The 16868-nt window shown below is 43.3% G+C and overlaps 1 protein-coding gene across 3 annotated transcripts in view; it reads left to right on the forward strand.

Annotated features, from left to right (window-relative positions):
- ttc28 (tetratricopeptide repeat domain 28) overlaps positions 1 to 16868 on the forward strand; it is a 141551-nt gene that overhangs the window by 67044 nt on the left and 57639 nt on the right. For all 3 annotated transcript variants that reach the window (XM_034224153.1, XM_034224154.1, XM_034224155.1), the window contains one exon: positions 12657 to 12804. In XM_034224153.1, coding sequence (XP_034080044.1) covers positions 12657 to 12804 — 148 coding nt within the window. The remainder of the gene's footprint in view (positions 1 to 12656; positions 12805 to 16868) is intronic.

Genomic DNA, 16868 nt, shown 5'->3' on the forward strand with positions numbered 1-16868 from the left:
CTTCCTTCCACTAACACCTTCTGATAATCCATTTAGAGGATTAGTCAGGCTGAACAAAAGAGCTGTCAATGGATCAATTACACTGGAGAGAGAAAATACACACACTAGGACCAGGCGCAATGAAATCTGTTTATCTGTATCTCGTTGACTACGCACAGGAACGTGTACTGATAACGGCGGTGTTGGAAGACCGAAGGGAATGGCAGATGAATGGCTGAATGCCCTTTGCTAGGTGCTCCTCTATGAGTTATCACAACCTGTGAGGCTGGATGTGAAACAGAGAGCATCTCATTAGGACTGTGTTCTCTCCTTGCCCTGATTCACTGAGTGGGAACTGCATGCGTGGCGTCTTCCCCCGAGTAATCACGGGTCTCGCTCACCGCCGCCTTCTCCCTCCCCCCCCCCCTGTCCTCCACCTCTCCTCATCACTCCTTGGATGATTTGGCTCTAATTAAGACGATGCACCACCAGGAGAGGAGGAGGAGGGCGGTGACCCTGCTTTAAGTTTGGGCGTTAGAGGTGTTAAAAACAAAGTTAGAGGAAGAGAAGGACACTGAAGTTAAAGTAGAGAAAGTGAAGGAAGTCTTAGGAAAGATATGGAGGGAGGATTTATGAAAACAAATTCATATTTCTGGCATAAACAGATAAACTCTGTGGTTGAGTCCAGTTTTTATCACTTGAGGCTCCTGTCCAAAATCAAACCGTTTTTTAGACTTTGAGCGTGTAATTCATGCCTTTGTTTCTACGCGTTTAGATTATTGTAATGCACTTTATGCCGGCCTAAACAAGACCTCGCTGGCACGCCTACAGCTGGTACAAAACGCTGCGGCTCGTCTGCTTACCGGAACACGCAAGCATGAGCACATCACACTTCTTCTGGCTTCCCTCCACTGGCTTCCTGTCCATTTTAGAGTTCATTTTAAGATTCTATTGTTTGTTTTTAAATCGCTTAATGAGCTGGCCCCAGAGTACATCTCCGACCTCCTACAGGTGTACACCCCCTCAAGGGCTTTGAGGTCGGCTGATCAGCTGGTAGTCCCAACAACAAGGGAAAAGACCAGGGGAGACCGAGCCTTCTCAGCGGTAGCCCCCAGGCTCTGGAACGACCTGCCCCCCCATGTTAAATTGTCGCCCACTCTTGAAGCTTTTAAGTCCCGTCTGAAGACCCACCTCTTTCCCCTCGCTTACGAGTCAGTCTGAGCTATGTCATACCTATTTGTATGTTTTACTGTCTGTCCATAGCCTTTATGTGCCTTGTATTTATTCTTATGTGTGCCTTTTATCTATTCTTGTAATATTATATTTTATTATAATGTTATGTTCATTGTGAAGCACTTTGGCAAAACCTCTGCTTTTAAAATGTGCTATATAAATAACGTGGATTGGATTAGAGTCTAGAGTCTACAGACCTGACTTCTCCAATATTCATACAATAGTCTAGAGTCTAGACTTTTGTATGAATATTGGAGAAGTCAGGTAATATATTGTTGTTGTTATATTTCATGGTTTTTAATGAATCCACATTGTTACTGTGCTTGTTTCTCCTCCCAGACGTATGTACTTCGACGTGTTGCCCCTTCTTCCTGTGCACAGTTTTTAATGAAGTAACACAGACTTGTCTTTTGTTGACATAGGTTCAAGAGAAATTGGGAGCGCTTGGTTTGATGCAAAGGAGCTCCCTGGTAATTTAAACAAGGCCGCATCATTGTCAGCCCTAATGAGCAGAGAGTTTATATCAAGCTTTACTCCTCTAATTATTCTCTCTCAACCGCAACCCTCTAAATCAGTCCTACAGTTCTGGTGTGGCTCTTCACATTGACCCCCCTTCTCTCTTCCCCGGCAGGTATATATATATGCTCCCTCGTGGTCAAAGGTTACTGAGGCAATCAAATGCTGCACGAGCACATGCACACACACACACGGCAGCAGCAGCCGCTTGAGTGACAGTCTAATTACCCGGTGTAAGAGAACCAAACCCCTCCGCTGTACCGCAGTTAACAGGATCAGAAGGCCACTTGTACTCATCCCACTCCCAGATCCTCCTTTATGTATATTTCTCTTGTAAGCGCTGCTGTGTGTGTGTTTGTGAGTGTGTAGTTTAGAGAGAGGAAGAGTGTTTCAAAGATGGTGGCTGATACACGAAAAGGTCGAGGGAAAGACTCAGGGTCTGGGCCTACAGATAAAGTAAAGCAGAGAGAGCGCAGAAAAAGGGAATTGCTTTTGGTCACCGAGGGAATAAACCTTGTGTGTTGAGGTTAACTAGGATTACTTGTGTGTATGTGTGTGACAGAGAAAATGCTTTCTTTAATTTAGAGCTCTCGGTTCAGAGTAATTCAGTCAAGGTTAGATATCTGGACTGACATCCCACTCAGGTTACCCACACTGACTTTCAGCATGATAAAATACTCATTGAGCAACACAATGCTTGTTATGTGTATTTATGAACAGCTGCAGTGGAGAGAGGTTGTGTGCTCTCTAAGAGGAGAGAAAAAGAGAAAAATCTGTCAGCTGACTCTTTACTGTGACCTCGAGACATTTCAAAGGGAGATTGAAAAAATGTTTTCTACTGTACATCACTTATGTGTTGGCTTCCACTTAAACACTCCCTTCATCAACACTGCATCCTGTGGCCTTAAGGGAAATAGAAAAGCTTCAGTTTCCGTATGTTTTAGTATGACACCCTGGCAACTGTTATGTAATTACTGAAAATTCAACTTTAAGTAATTAAAGTAGTCTTCTGTAAAGCACTAGTCCAATCCACTGAATGCTGAATACACTTATCATTTCACCTGCTCGGAGTAAATTGATTTTGTTTGCTTAAACTAGAGTGGAATAACTAAAACCAGTGGTAATTTGGTGAGATTATGACCATCCTGGCCAAAGCTACAGAGGGGTTGCAGCCATAACCCAAGCCCTCTTTAAAGGGGCCCTATTGTGCTGTTTGGGGTGTTCCCTTTCCTGTAGTGTGTTATACACATTTGTGTGCATGTTAAGGCTCTGCAAAGGCATGCAACGCCTCAATTGGACTCCTTTGTTTACTTCTGTAACAAAGGGCTGGACATCTCTAAACTGGCCAGCTGACCAATCAGAGCAGACTGGGCTCTGGTTTCAGACAGAGGGTGAAAAGAGGTGCTGCAGCACAGGGAGTATGAGAACAATAAAGAGCTTTTTGAACATTAAAGCATGGAGACATGTCCCAGATGAGGATCAAAATACAAACATGAACCTGGAGATTAGCATAATAGGGCCACTTTAATTACCTGTGTTGTTGGTAATGTAGGGAGAGCTTAACTTTGCCGTGCTGTGGTGTTTTTATATTAGACATCAGATTAGGTGACTCAATGTTTTAGCCCCATATTCAAGTGTTCCTCAACAGATGATGTCTGGGGTGTCACATGCACTTACACATGCTAGCATCCATACAAACTCTGTTATACAAACTCAGAGAAGAACACAAGAGACATACACTCATCTGTGTCCTTGATGATTTAGGGTTTTTATGTCAAGCAAAACTAATTTTCATACATTTTAAGGGCTTACACGCAGCTCTGCCTGTTCCAGAGGTTCAACACACCACAGTACGCAGACATGTGAAGCCATTAGACCGCTCTGCAAGCCGGAGCCTACAGCTGGTCCTCTTTATTGGTCCCAGTGGAGACGGTCGTTATGGCCACTCCAACTCAATTATTGCATCTTAGTTAGGGTCCCAGTGAAATAATGATAAATATGCATGCAGATTAACCAGAGAGCAGTGTGTTATGTGTGTGCGAGTGCCTGTATAAATAAAATGATGTGTTAAGTCATCTCTTTCTCCATTCTGGCTCTCACATAATACTCAACTCAGTTAACCACCGGGAGGCTGTAGCGCAGTGGGTTAGTGCGTTGGTGTTCGGATCAGGGGGGCACAGGTTCAAACCCCACTGCAGTCAGCATGTCGTTGTGTCCCTGAAGACACTTCACCCCAAATTGCTCCTGTGGGGATTGCCCACAGTATTGAGTATGTAAGTCGCTTTGGATAAAAGCGTCTAACAAGTGGCATGTAATGTAATAATGTAATGTAATTACAGTCAGACCAGTCATGTGAAACATTTTATTTTTTGCTTTGGATACTTTTTGAATAATAATAATAAACATACTTTAAAAAAAGTATCTTCCCATTGTTGTAATGTGCATGTTGATGAACAGAATATGTTACCTCCCAGCACTTCACTTTGAGATGGCTTTTTTATACATATTGACTCAGTTTCACCAGTTCAAAGGATTTGTTCTACCAAACGACCTTTGTTTCTTATTCGTGTGAGTTGATGTGTTTCCAGTTTGCTGTAAAGCTGCTTGCTCAGCAGCATTATTTCTCCGCTACAGTGCTTTACAGGCTGACTAGTCCATTAGACGAACTTGTTTGAATCACGTCTCCCTGCAAGATGAGAGAGCTGTTAATTCCCAGACTGTGAGTAACTGCACATTGCTGCAGAGGTCTGCTGGTTTAGATTCACAGGGTTTGATCATACTTCACCCTGGTAATAAGGTGCATTCACTTCTACAAAGAGGCATCCTTGCAATACAGATTGCGGTTTTTAATGACTCCCTCAGACCCTCTCGCGCTCTTAAATAATGATCTCACTCTCTGAGGTTTACAGCACACTGCTCACAACTCACACAGCGTGACGTTCTATCACCTACTGTGGGATAAGTGGGGTATTGACTTGGCAAAATGAACCCTCTTGTCTTTAGTGATGGCCAAGTGATGTCAGCACCACCTATTGTTCCTCTCAAAGACAATAATTCTTCCCCTAGTTTCACTCTGAGGATTGCACCAGTAAACTGTGGATCTTACAGGATAAGGCTTATTTTCTGCAGTTGTGTTCTCGGTACACAACAAAAACAAACCCTCCACTATGCCCTAAATGAGCACTTTATAATTTACAGAGTTTACAGTAGTAACAGTGAAATATACATACACAATGAAGCAAAACCTCATGCAAAGTTACACAAATACAGGTTTGAAATGAAAATGTTGACAGCTGTAAATAGTTTATAAACGGTTACACATTTCAAATATCTAGGCATTATCCTTGACACTACTTTATCCTTCAAAAAACAAGTGAGACAGGTAACGCAAATAACTAAATACAATCTAGCAAACTTTAGATATATAAGGAACTGTTTGACAACACCTGTAGCAAAACTCTATATGACTGCCATGATCCTTCCCCACCTAACATACTGTATGACCAGCTGGACCCAGGCGAATAGCACAACATTAAGGCCTATCCTGTCACTTCACAAACAAGCTCTCAAAGTTTGAGACAGAAAACCTAAGCTATACCACCATTGCAAAATCCTGGACAAACATAACCTGCTCAGCTGGGAAAATATATTAAAACACACTGATGCATGTCTCATTTTTAAAATTCTAAACGGCAAGGCACCCCCACCACTCTGTACTTTTATACAACAGAAAAATTCAAACAGCAGAACCACAAGGTCTGCCCTAAGAGGGGACTGTGTAGTCCCTCTTAGGTCCAGTTCCTTTGGCAAACAGTGTTTCTCTGTGAGGGCACCTACACTCTGGAACACAACACCAATACAGATCAGGAATAACACCTCCTATCATACATTTAACCACAATCATAAGAACTGGCTTTTAAACAATCAAAAATGTGAACACTTTTAACTGTATCAAGGTATGATGATATTTCATCTGTTATTTATTGTTGTTTACTGATGTTGTCTGCTGTACTCTATTTAATTATGTTTTTATTTTCTAGTCTTGTTGTGGTCATTTAACATCTTGCCAAGGGCAACAGTTGAAAATTAGCCTGCTGGCTAATACTGGCTCATTTACAGCAATGTGAATTAATGTGCACTGTCCTTTAAATAAATAAACAAACAAAACAAAATAAGCTTTTTATAAATCTCAAGTGGATTTTTTAATGCTTCTATTTGACTAATTTAAAATGAAAATCTAAATCCATTTAGTGACAGCAATGCAAAACCCATCCGCTCAGCATTTACACCATTCGATGATCAAGGACATTGAAATGAGCCGTAGCTAGTCTTGGATATGCAAAGCATTATAGCAGTGTATAAAGGTAAATAGAATTAAAATGATATTTATTTCCAAATAACCTCGTGTGGATGCTTAAAGAAAGTAATGTGTGGTCTTTGCTTGGGAATAAGAGCACTACTGTAGGCTGTTTTCTATTTACCCTGATGTGTTCAATGTCATCATAACCATTAGCAAAATGAAAATATAGGAACCAAGGTCTATCGTCTGTTAATACCAACACTAAACTAGTATTGGGGCTTCCAACTAAATCGTTTTTAGACCAGAGCTAAAATGGTGTGATGCTTTGGGAATCTTTTAGTCAAATGAAGCCTAATGTAGTATTGTTTGTTGGCAGGCTTACAGGTGTGTCAGCCTCCTCCATCTCTAACAAATCACTCAAGGCCACATCTCCCTCCACCTCCTCTACACACTGTTGTCATCTGTTCAGTCACGAGCAACAGTGCTGAACAAATAATAAGGTTCAATCCACTTTGTGTACAGATGAAATGAGAGAGAAGGTTCTTTATGTTTTGAGGCAGATTGTCTGATTTGTAAAGACATCAATCTCCATCATGTCTGGTTTACGTGATCCTCTCTCACTCGTGCTCACCCTCTCTCTCTCCCGCCACTTGTGTTGCCATCTGTTCTCGATTAATGTGAGTTACGAGCAGTAATTGAAGCATCTGTTCATCCGGTGTGCATCCTTTCCTCTGACACTCCAACATATAGCACCTCTCTCGCTACATCTCTCAATCTGTCCTTTCATTTAGCTTTCCATTATGTCTCTCTCACACACACTGCTTGGTCTGCTGCTGCAGTGTTTTCAGCTGGTAGGTTGGTCCACCACTTGGATCCAGACTGAAATATCTCAACAACTATGAGATGGATTTCCTTGACATTTTGTTCAGACATTTGTTTTGCTCAGAGGATAAATCCCATTGACTTTTCTTCTTCTGCCACCACGACCATGGTCTTTTTGGTTTTGATTGAATTGTCTTACCTTATTTAATTGCGATTTGGTTAACATTCCCCCTAGAATTGATAAAAGTCAATACATTTATAAAAAGGTGGATGACACCAGTGGGCAAAGCTGTTCTGATTGGGATCTTTTTAGGTTCCTCACTGCATATTATTTAAAAAGCAGCTGCTTTACTCTACAACCACAACTCATCTTAGGGCTCATCTGCTTGCTTTTCACCTACATGTGGCAGCGGAGTCACCAGAAACAAGTGGAGCGACATCAACTGTCCAACATTTCCACCACACGTATCCACAAAGATCCTCACCAGATGGTTATAAAAATATTATACCTATGGGCCATTATTTGGGCATTTTGAAGGATAATGACAGATCTGGAGCCACAATATAAAGATCGTCATCGCACAACAACCTCAGACTGTTATATGAAGCCACATGGGAAAAGATGTAGACTATAGGCCTAATGAAGGTTGAAACACTCCCTGTACAAAGACAAATGGAAACACATACCATTTTAGTTCGAATTAGTTGGACCTTGACTTTTTGAGTGAGAGCTTTAGTAAAGTAAGGCTATTTTTCAAGATTTCTCTCTGAAAACATTTACCTGTTGCCCAGTTAACCAAAGCAATATATGTGTGTGCCGGACAGCTAAACACTGATCTGTAACTTGCTAGAAAGCTTCGTAATGCAGAGGGGAGCTGTAGATTCATCTGATTATTAACTGTGTGTACCAGCAATATCTGTACTATAGTAGTTTAGGTGTCTCTGTCATCTTAAAATCAAGAGCTCCAAGGTATATTTGAACACAAAAAGGGGAAACATCAATAAATACACACACATATAGGTACTGTAGATGCAAACACACTCACACATACCATATACCACCAGGATAAGTCTTGTCCTTTTTATTGATCACTTCACTTTCACACAGACCTGTCAGCTGATAGTGAAGGTGCTGGATTGGGAAACGGTGTAAAATACCTGCAAACAAGACGTGACTAGAGCAGTTTGTGAATAGACTCTAATCTGACAAGATGCTCCAGAGCAACTGCTGAGAGGAAAGAAAAGCAAGACAGAAAGTGTGTTTCTGTGTGTGTGATGCAGTGTGAACTGTACCCCCTGTATGTGCTTAGCAGGCTGCGCAGACTGACTGAGCTAATAGGCAGGATGTGTGTGTTTACACCCTTGATGGGGGTAAAAAGCTCCAACACACACACACACACACACACGCACGCACACACACACACACACACACTCATAGTCTTACCTATTGTGCTGTACATTCAGTCAGACACATGCAGAGATAATTCCTGTCTCGCATTGATTATAACTTCTCCTCCTCTGATGTAATCACCCTCATCTGACTGAAATTATCCTCCCGGAGCTTCCCCAATCAAGAATAGGACATGAATGCCTAAAAGAGAAACACTGCATCCTCCAAACGGGAGCCAAATCAGTGTGAGGGCGACAGATTTGAGGGGTAATGCTAAGTAGAGGTAGGCAGACAGGTGGGGTGTCCATATGTCGCCCCGCTATCCCCCCCCGCTGCTCCCCTCTCCTGCCTGGATGGGGGTCAGAGAGCAGGCTGCTGTCTCTCTCTCCTCAGCATGGACACTTGGCATCAGTGCCGCGTGCTGAAAAAGAGCCGCCATCCTGCATTTCAGCTATTGTTGAGTACTATAACTACTACTGCTTTACAATGGTGTTCTTTCTGTCAACAGTCAGTGTCTCATTTTTAAGGGGAACTCGACTGACTTTATACATAATATGCATTTAAGTGAGCTACTGTGAACAAAAGTAATACAAAACCTTTTGTGTCTAGGCAGCTGTGTGAAGTCTGATAAATGTCCTTAAGCGATGTCACATCACTAAGTCTTTAGAAAGTCAGGAAAGAAAAATCTGGTTGTGCGGAGCATGGTGTGGAGTCAGAAAGAGTTTACCCAGAGCTTCCTCTTTGCTGCAGGCTTGAGGCTACATAAACTGCTACTAGAAAAGTAAACTTGAATTAATTGAACTGTGAGCGGTCGAGTTGTATTGTGGGTAATGTAGGGACCATGTCTTGAAAAGGAAGAACAATGTGTGTTAGCACAAAGATGATATCTCTGGCACTGTGGCATTGGTTATGATCATGAGTCTGCAAATACTAAGGGCTATAGCTAAATATGTGGGATAATCTCTTATACCTCATTCACACCAACGGTGTTTCAGGGCCGGTTCGGAGCTGGAGCTTGAAAAGCACCGGGTTTTCCTGTTCACACCGCAGCGGAGCAGCCTCTTAGCTCCGGAATCCGGTTCATTTCGAGCACCAACAAATTGTCCGGCCAGAGCAAAAGCACCGCATACGTCACGCTTACGTCGAGGCAGGGGCAGGGGCGGGAAGAACTCCTGAACAACAACAAAAAGCCCACGTTTTATCCAGTTTGTACACAACGATGGAGAAACGTAACAAGCAGCAGTGGTCCACTGAAGAGACCAGCTACATACTGGGAATCTGGTCTTCCGAAGAGGTACAGAGGAAGCTGGAGCACAATCGGCCATTATTGTTGTTGTCGGTGTCAGCTGTGAGGGGTTTCCGCGCGGTTTGGCTTTATGAAGCAGGCACGCAAACGGTTCCGTCATGACGCAAACGATGACGCAATGACGCAGCACCAGTCGGACTCTGGGCGGTGTAAAAAGAGCCGGAGCTAAACCGAAGAACCGGTTCTGAACCTGAAAAGCTCTAGCACGAAGCTTGAACCGGAGTTGCGTTGGTGTGAATGAGGTATCAGTGTTAAAGGTACAATTGTTTTATAGAATTAAAGGCTTTCAACATTCATACCTTTAGCATGCACACAATGCATTTTGGTGAAAAACACAACTTTATACTTGTATTTACTTCTGGTTTTCCAGACTAAGAGTTTAGTTAATTATGATCTGAAGTCAAATCTTGTGATTTTTTTTTTGCACCGTGTTTCAGCTTTATGGTTTTACAGGGAAAACCCCAAAACAACAACATTTTTGGACAAGTGTCCATCGCTTAGCAGTTGTTTGGAAGACAGCGTTGTTTGTTGTCAGTAGGTTTGGCACTGTCCATATTACTGAATCTGATCATGAGAGATTGACAGACACAGAAACTGTATTCGGGGTCATCACTTGTTTGTACTACAGACAGCAGACAAATGAAAAGGCCATAAGGTTATTAAATAAAGAGGGTTATATTATCACTGCTGCTTTGACTGATTTCTCTGTTTCTAAAGGGATATGACCCCAGCTGTAATCAGGAACCATTTTCCTCCTTTGTGTAAATCAACAGCGACATGACACCGTGTCCTGCTCACATTCTGCTCCCAACACCAACACACCCATTAAAGGCTTAATGTATTAGATTAGGCTTGACCCCCGGCTCTATTCGTTTCAATTAAGCTGCCTGAAGACGAGGAGAAGGACAAAGACAGTGGCGGGAGCAGAAAGTGGCAGGCGGGACAGGAGAAGCTGTGTAATCTAATTCCTCTTCTCTTTGTCTTCATACACTCACTGTCATGACAGATTATGTTTAAATGGGAGGAGAGAGGGCAGGATGATAAATGAGAGAGAAAAAGGGGGAGGAATTAGGGGGAAGAGAGAGGGAGACAGGACAATTAAGTTACAGGCTGTTCTGCAGAGAGAAGAAGAGAGGTGTGTTTGTGTGTGTCCTCCTCGTGAATTTAATGTCATGATTCATTGACTCCAATGTTGCTGTGACATGCACGAGGGATCCCAATGAAGTGTGTGTGTGTGTGCGTGCGTGCGTGCGTGTGTGTGTGCGTGCGTGCGTGCGTGCGTGTAAACTGTGTGCGATATACTCTGCTGAAAGTAAAAGTTGTGCTTTCAAAACCTTAGTTAACTTAACAATAATAAGTATTATGAGCTAAATTAAAGGTCCCATGTCATGCTTTTCCGATTATTACCCGTCCCCTTGTGTGTTATGAAGGTTTTTCTGCATGTAAACGGTCTGCAGAGTCACAAACCCTCAAAGTACACCCTGTAGCGAGTACAACTCTAACACAGAAAATACCTGTCTATGCTGCCCCAGAACGCCTCGTTGGAGATTTCTCTTTTTCCATTTGTTTCTTCTGGGAACCTCGTGACGTAACAAGTACCCCGTGAACCAATTGGTCCAAATGGACCAATCCGCGGAGCCGTTACGTCCGCGGAGCTGTTACGTGGACATCCTCACACACACACACACACTCAATCTTTTCTCAGCCTGAGACGGCGGGGCGAGTCTGCGGGTGTGTGTGTGTGTGCTCGGGCTGGTTTCGGCTGGGTTTCGCTGTGTCTCGCTGTCTCGCCGACCCGGAAACCACACCAGTAAGCCAGCTCACACTGTCCGCTCCTCGCAGCAGCAGCGAGCCTCGCAACTACCCGCCAACACGGCACCCCACGCAGCATTCTCATCTGTTTGTCATTACTGGTGTCCTTTTCTGGTTGCTAACGCCATTGTAACACATAATCACTGATGTTCCGCTGTAACGGTGGTGGACTCATCAGAACAGAGTGGGCGAGCTGACCAATCAGAGCACAGTGGGCTTACAGGGAGGGGGGGGGGGGGGGTCAGGAGCTCCAACAAGCCGTTTAGGACAGAGAGTGAATACACATAGATGCTGTATGAGAAACCAATGTCATTTTGGAAAATTGCACAATATACATCGATTTTAGTAGACCTCAACAATGGAATTATGATCAGTAGAAATGGCCATGACATGAGACCTTTAACTCAAAACATGAAAGTAAAAGTACTCACTGTGGAGTAAAATGTTTCCTGTTAGTGTTTACTACTTTATATGATGTATTCAGATTAATATTACTGCTGGTTTGTGTGTATTTTATTGTGTATGTGGTATAGTTTGATCCACAGCATTGCACTTTGTTCTGTAAGATTATAACCTATGTAGCCATGTTGTGCTGTGAGAACCACATATCTCAAAACATTTTCATCAGAAAAACAGCCTTTGTAATGATGCCTTTTCAGCTGATCCAAGAGGGTTCTGTAATAGTCTTTTTAGCTTATGAGGTAATGTTATTTTCTCAGCACATAAATGAATACTTCATCCATTCAAAATTGTACTGGACAAGCAATAAAATATGTGATATGAAAACTAACCAACAGCTGTTAGAGTTGAATTGTAAATAGGCATTAAAAGGAAATAAAGTAGATACATCTGCCATGAATACTAGCGTTATCAGTAGCTTAGCTCAGCTGTAGGGACTTGGCTTGGTAACCGAATTGTCGCTGGTTCAAGTCCCAAAGAGTTTGGAGTGTGGACTCGTAGCTGGAGAGGGGCAACCTCCTGGTCACTACTGTCCATGAGCAAGGCACTGCACCCCCAACTGCTCCCTGGCACCCTATTCCCTTTTACACCTCGTTATAAGAAATGCATGTGTGTATTACAACCTCATGTGTATAGGTCCTGTGCATGTGCCATTTCGTGATCTTCTTCTTTTAAAGCATGTACCTGAAAGTAATTGAGTTATTGTTGAACATGGAACACACGCTTAGCTTCTGGCATGACCACCAATCAAGTCGGAATCCCCTATCTTTTAGCCATAACAATTCAGAAGCAGATCAAAATGTAAAGGTGTTGATTAACTTTCTTTCTTCTTCCTGCAGGCCTACTTTCGTCAGGGGGTTGCCCTGCAGTACCTGGGTCGTCATGCCGACGCCCTGGCAGCGTTCTCCTCCGGCCTCGCCCAGGACCCCAAGAGTCTCCAGCTGCTCGTCGGCATGGTGGAGGCCGCCATGAAATCACCCCTCAGAGGTAAGACTGATCTAACATGCTGTGTCCTTTTCTGCATCCTTATCACGTATAGTTCTGTACAACAACTCCAGAGATGTATACATGTATTTGTTTGACTTGTCTCCCATAACTCTGAAAGTTGTTGGAGTGGAGAGTGAGACGTCAGCGCTGGGGAAACTGTCTCAACTTTTCTTTTGTTGTGTTATTCAGCGACCCTCCTCTGAGATAGAAAAAGATGCCTCTGATGATTCACATCTCACAAACAAATGGATGCACTTTTTATCTGACAGAGGGAGAAAAGAGACACTTAAGTGAGATGTAGAAAATGAATAAAGCAAGCACGTCAGATGAATTTCAAAGAGAATGAGTCTGATGTTTAGTGTATGAAACACACACATTCATGCACATGTAAACTGTCCCAGAGGCAGCTCTTCACTGTGGTGGGCAGAGGTTAATAAATAAGTGCTATCTGGTTCACTCTCTGTTTTCACGACATTCATATGAAAACAAGTTTTTATTTTACAATGTCTCCAGAACTTGCTTCCCCAATCACTGATTTGATTTTAAGAGATTGTAAGCTTTAATCAATCTTATCGTCTAACCCTCTAAAAAACGAATATCTGTATTTCTGTAAATTGTATAATATTTAAAGAAAGAACGAGATCGCGGATACAAGCGGCCGAGATGGGTTTTCTCCGCAGGGTGGCTGGTGTCTCCCTTAGTGATAAGGTGAGAAGTTCGGTCATCAGGGAGGGACTCGGAGTTGAGCCGCCGCTCCTCCTTCGCGTCGAAAGGAGCCAGTTGAGGTGGTTCGGGCACCTAGTTAGGATGCCACCTGGGCGCCTCCCTAGGGAGGTGTTCCAGGCACGTCCAGCTGGGAAGAGACCAAGGGGTAGACCTAGGACCAGGTGGAGGGATTATATCTCTTCGCTGGCCTGGGAGCGCCTTGGGATCCCCCAGTCAGAGCTGGTTGATGTCGCCAGGGAAAAGAAAGTTTGGGGCTCTCTGCTGGAACTGCTACCCCCGCGACCCGACCACGGATAAGCGGGAGAAGATGGAGATGGATGTATAATATTTATGAAAACATGTCGATAGTTAGTTGTAGAACTAGGCCTCTCAAGCTAAAAAACTGTCTTTGATGACATTTTATCAAATGGACTCTAAGGCTATGTTAACATGAGTAGTTACGGCTCTGTTCAGAACTATAGGGAAATGTTTTGAATTTGGGGGTTTAGAATTCGATCCTGAATCAGGAGCAAGGGTTTGTCTCAGCTATTTAAAATGCAGACAGTTCATTTCCAGAAGAAAAATAGGTATTGATTACAGTTGGCAGATAGGGTATTCATATCAGATGAGTTAGTTTCAGAGTAAGGAATCGGTCATAGAGGCAGAAAGTTGGTTTTGCTGCAATAATTTACTGATGTCTAATGTTTGAGAATGTAAACAGATTCTCCAGAAGTTACAAATAATCAAATTTCTCATTAGATGCTTTGCCATCATGAAGAATCTTACGAGCATGAGCTGAGAACGGTGAAGGGATAGTTTTGCTACCATGTTTGTTAGCATGAATTTGCTTCTCGTGGAGCTCTTGATGAAATATTTACAAGGTAGACTCTTGTGTGTCATTGATCTCTCCAGCCACTGTTCACAGTGCACTTTAATGTGCCGGTCTCAACAGCAGAAGAAGATGAAGTGCACAAATCAAGGATGGTTTGCAGGCTAGAGTTGGCACAGAATTATGTTGTATGCTCTTCAGCTGTATCAGAATGAGAGCAAGGCTTCTTGGGGATAGCCTTCCACTTGACAAGCTACAGCAAATGTCTATGCATGTGGAATTCAGCTCGCTCACTGGAGAGCATTATCTAGTTATTCACGACATTTCCCCTTGAGGTAGAGAAAGTCGATCCAGATGAGGCGTGTGAGCACAAGGCCATTGGTAACTGACCAAATGAGATCTACTTTCTCTTTACTTAGCATTTACAAACAGCTGCAGCATTGTAAGAAAAATGCAGCTCTCCTACCAGTGTTCGGTAGGGATAAGGGGCTGTGCAATACATTTATATTATATGGATATCATATCATGAGACTGGATTACTTATTAATATCGTTTTTGGGGAGTTTTGTTGTGGCATAATTGGGGCACAGTGGCTCAGTCTGTAGGGACTTGGCCTTGGATCTGTAGGGTCGCCGGGTCACTGTGTGTGGGCACCTCTCAAGCTACCAGGTGTCGACTGGTAGCTTGAAAGGTGCCAGTTCACTTCCTGGGCCCTGCTGAGGTGCCCTCGAGCAAGGCACCTAACCCCCGATACGACTGGCTGCCTCTCCACTCTGGCACCTCTCTAAATGCATGTGCACCTATAATACCTGTGTGTATTTGTGCTGTGTGTGTGTATAAAACAGAGTGGAAACTGAATTATCCCCAAGGGGAATCAATAACGATTCATCTTCTTCTTCATCTTAATTGTTAAATCTTAATAAAATATACAAAAATATTCCAGCCAATTTAAAAAAAAGTGACATTCAAATATTTGGCCTCTTTGATATAGAAATCTTGGATGTGCTACATTTTGACACATTTTTAAAATATGTTCATTTTATTGGAGTGGCTTGTGCAATCTAACATGAATCCCATTGTTGCAGAGCACTACTTTTACATTACATTACATTTAGCTGACGCTTTTATCCAAAGCGACTTACAATAAGTACATTCGACCAGGAAGACACAACCTTGAAGAAAACAGAATCATATAAGTACATCAGGTTTCATAGAGCCAAACATTTCAAGTGCTACTCAACTGGCTTTAGGTAAGCCAGTCCTTTATTAGTATAAAAGTGCTTCGTTAATCGTTCTAACGCTCGAAGTGGAGTCGAAGAGATGAGTTTTCAGTTTGCGCCGGAAGATGTGCAAGCTATCTGCCGTCCTGATGTCAATGGGGAGCTCATTCCACCATCTTGGAGCCAGGACAGCAAACCCACGTGTTTTCGCCGATGGGAACTTGGGTCCCCCTCGCAGCGAGGGCGCAGCGAGTCGTTTGGCTGATGCAGAGCGTAGTGCACGCGCTGGGGTGTACGGTTTAACCATGTCCTGGATGTAGGAAGGGCCAGATCCATTCGCAGCATGGTAAGCAAGTACCAGTGTCTTGAAGTGGATTCTAGCAGTTACCGGAAGCCAGTGAAGGGAGCGGAGGAGCGGAGTGGTGTGGGAAAATGTAGGAAGGTTGAAGACCAGACGAGCCGCTGCATTCTGGATGAGCTGCAGAGGTCGGATGGCACATGCAGGTAGACCAGCCAGGAGGGAGTTGCAGTAGTCTAGGCGTGAGATGACGAGAGCCTGGACCAGAACCTGAGTCGCTTTCTGAGTCAGCTGGGGACGTATCTTCCTGATTTTACCACAAATGTGATGTCTTTTTTTTACTTTACCTACAGTAAAGTGATGTACTTTTCAGGCTGTTCTAGAATTTCCATTATTCTTAGTCATTATATCCCCTTTACCGATCATTATTTATCAAAAGCCTTCCAAATACATTTATGAAAGCACCAAGAGTCAACTGTTCAATATCATCAATATTGGGGGATTTGATCAAAAAAAAAAAAATATTATATATAGATATATTATATCTAGATCCCTCAGCCCTATATTGTGATCACAGCATGTTGTAAGCAGCATCAGCGAGGACATGCAGCGTTGTGTTTGTGTGACAAGAGTCCTGTCTGAACTACTGCAAGACTTCACTGTGCAGATCTGATGCTGTGGGGGGGGGGGGTTCTGCTGTCCAGGGGCTGCAACCTCAAAAACTGCATCTCCCATAAGCTTCAAAGCAAGCGAGCCTCAAAGCTTACAGTCAGACGCCAAGTATCAAATGATACCAGGAGTTGTCATGCTCGAGTAAGCAGGAGGAAGGGCAACATGTGGGAGCATGGAGACGTCCAAGGTGCAGGAGGGGGGGGGCTGCAGTTTACCAGCATAGAGGGCAGGGGGGGGGGGGCCTCCTCTGCGTTATCTGTCCCCTGTGATGTCTGCTGATGTCTTTTTTAAAGCCTGATGTGCTCTGAGGCATCAGCCAGGCAAGTTGTTAAAAAGTCGA

This window comes from Gymnodraco acuticeps, unplaced genomic scaffold (assembly GCF_902827175.1).
Source record: "Gymnodraco acuticeps unplaced genomic scaffold, fGymAcu1.1, whole genome shotgun sequence".
NCBI classification, from domain to species: domain Eukaryota; kingdom Metazoa; phylum Chordata; class Actinopteri; order Perciformes; family Bathydraconidae; genus Gymnodraco; species Gymnodraco acuticeps.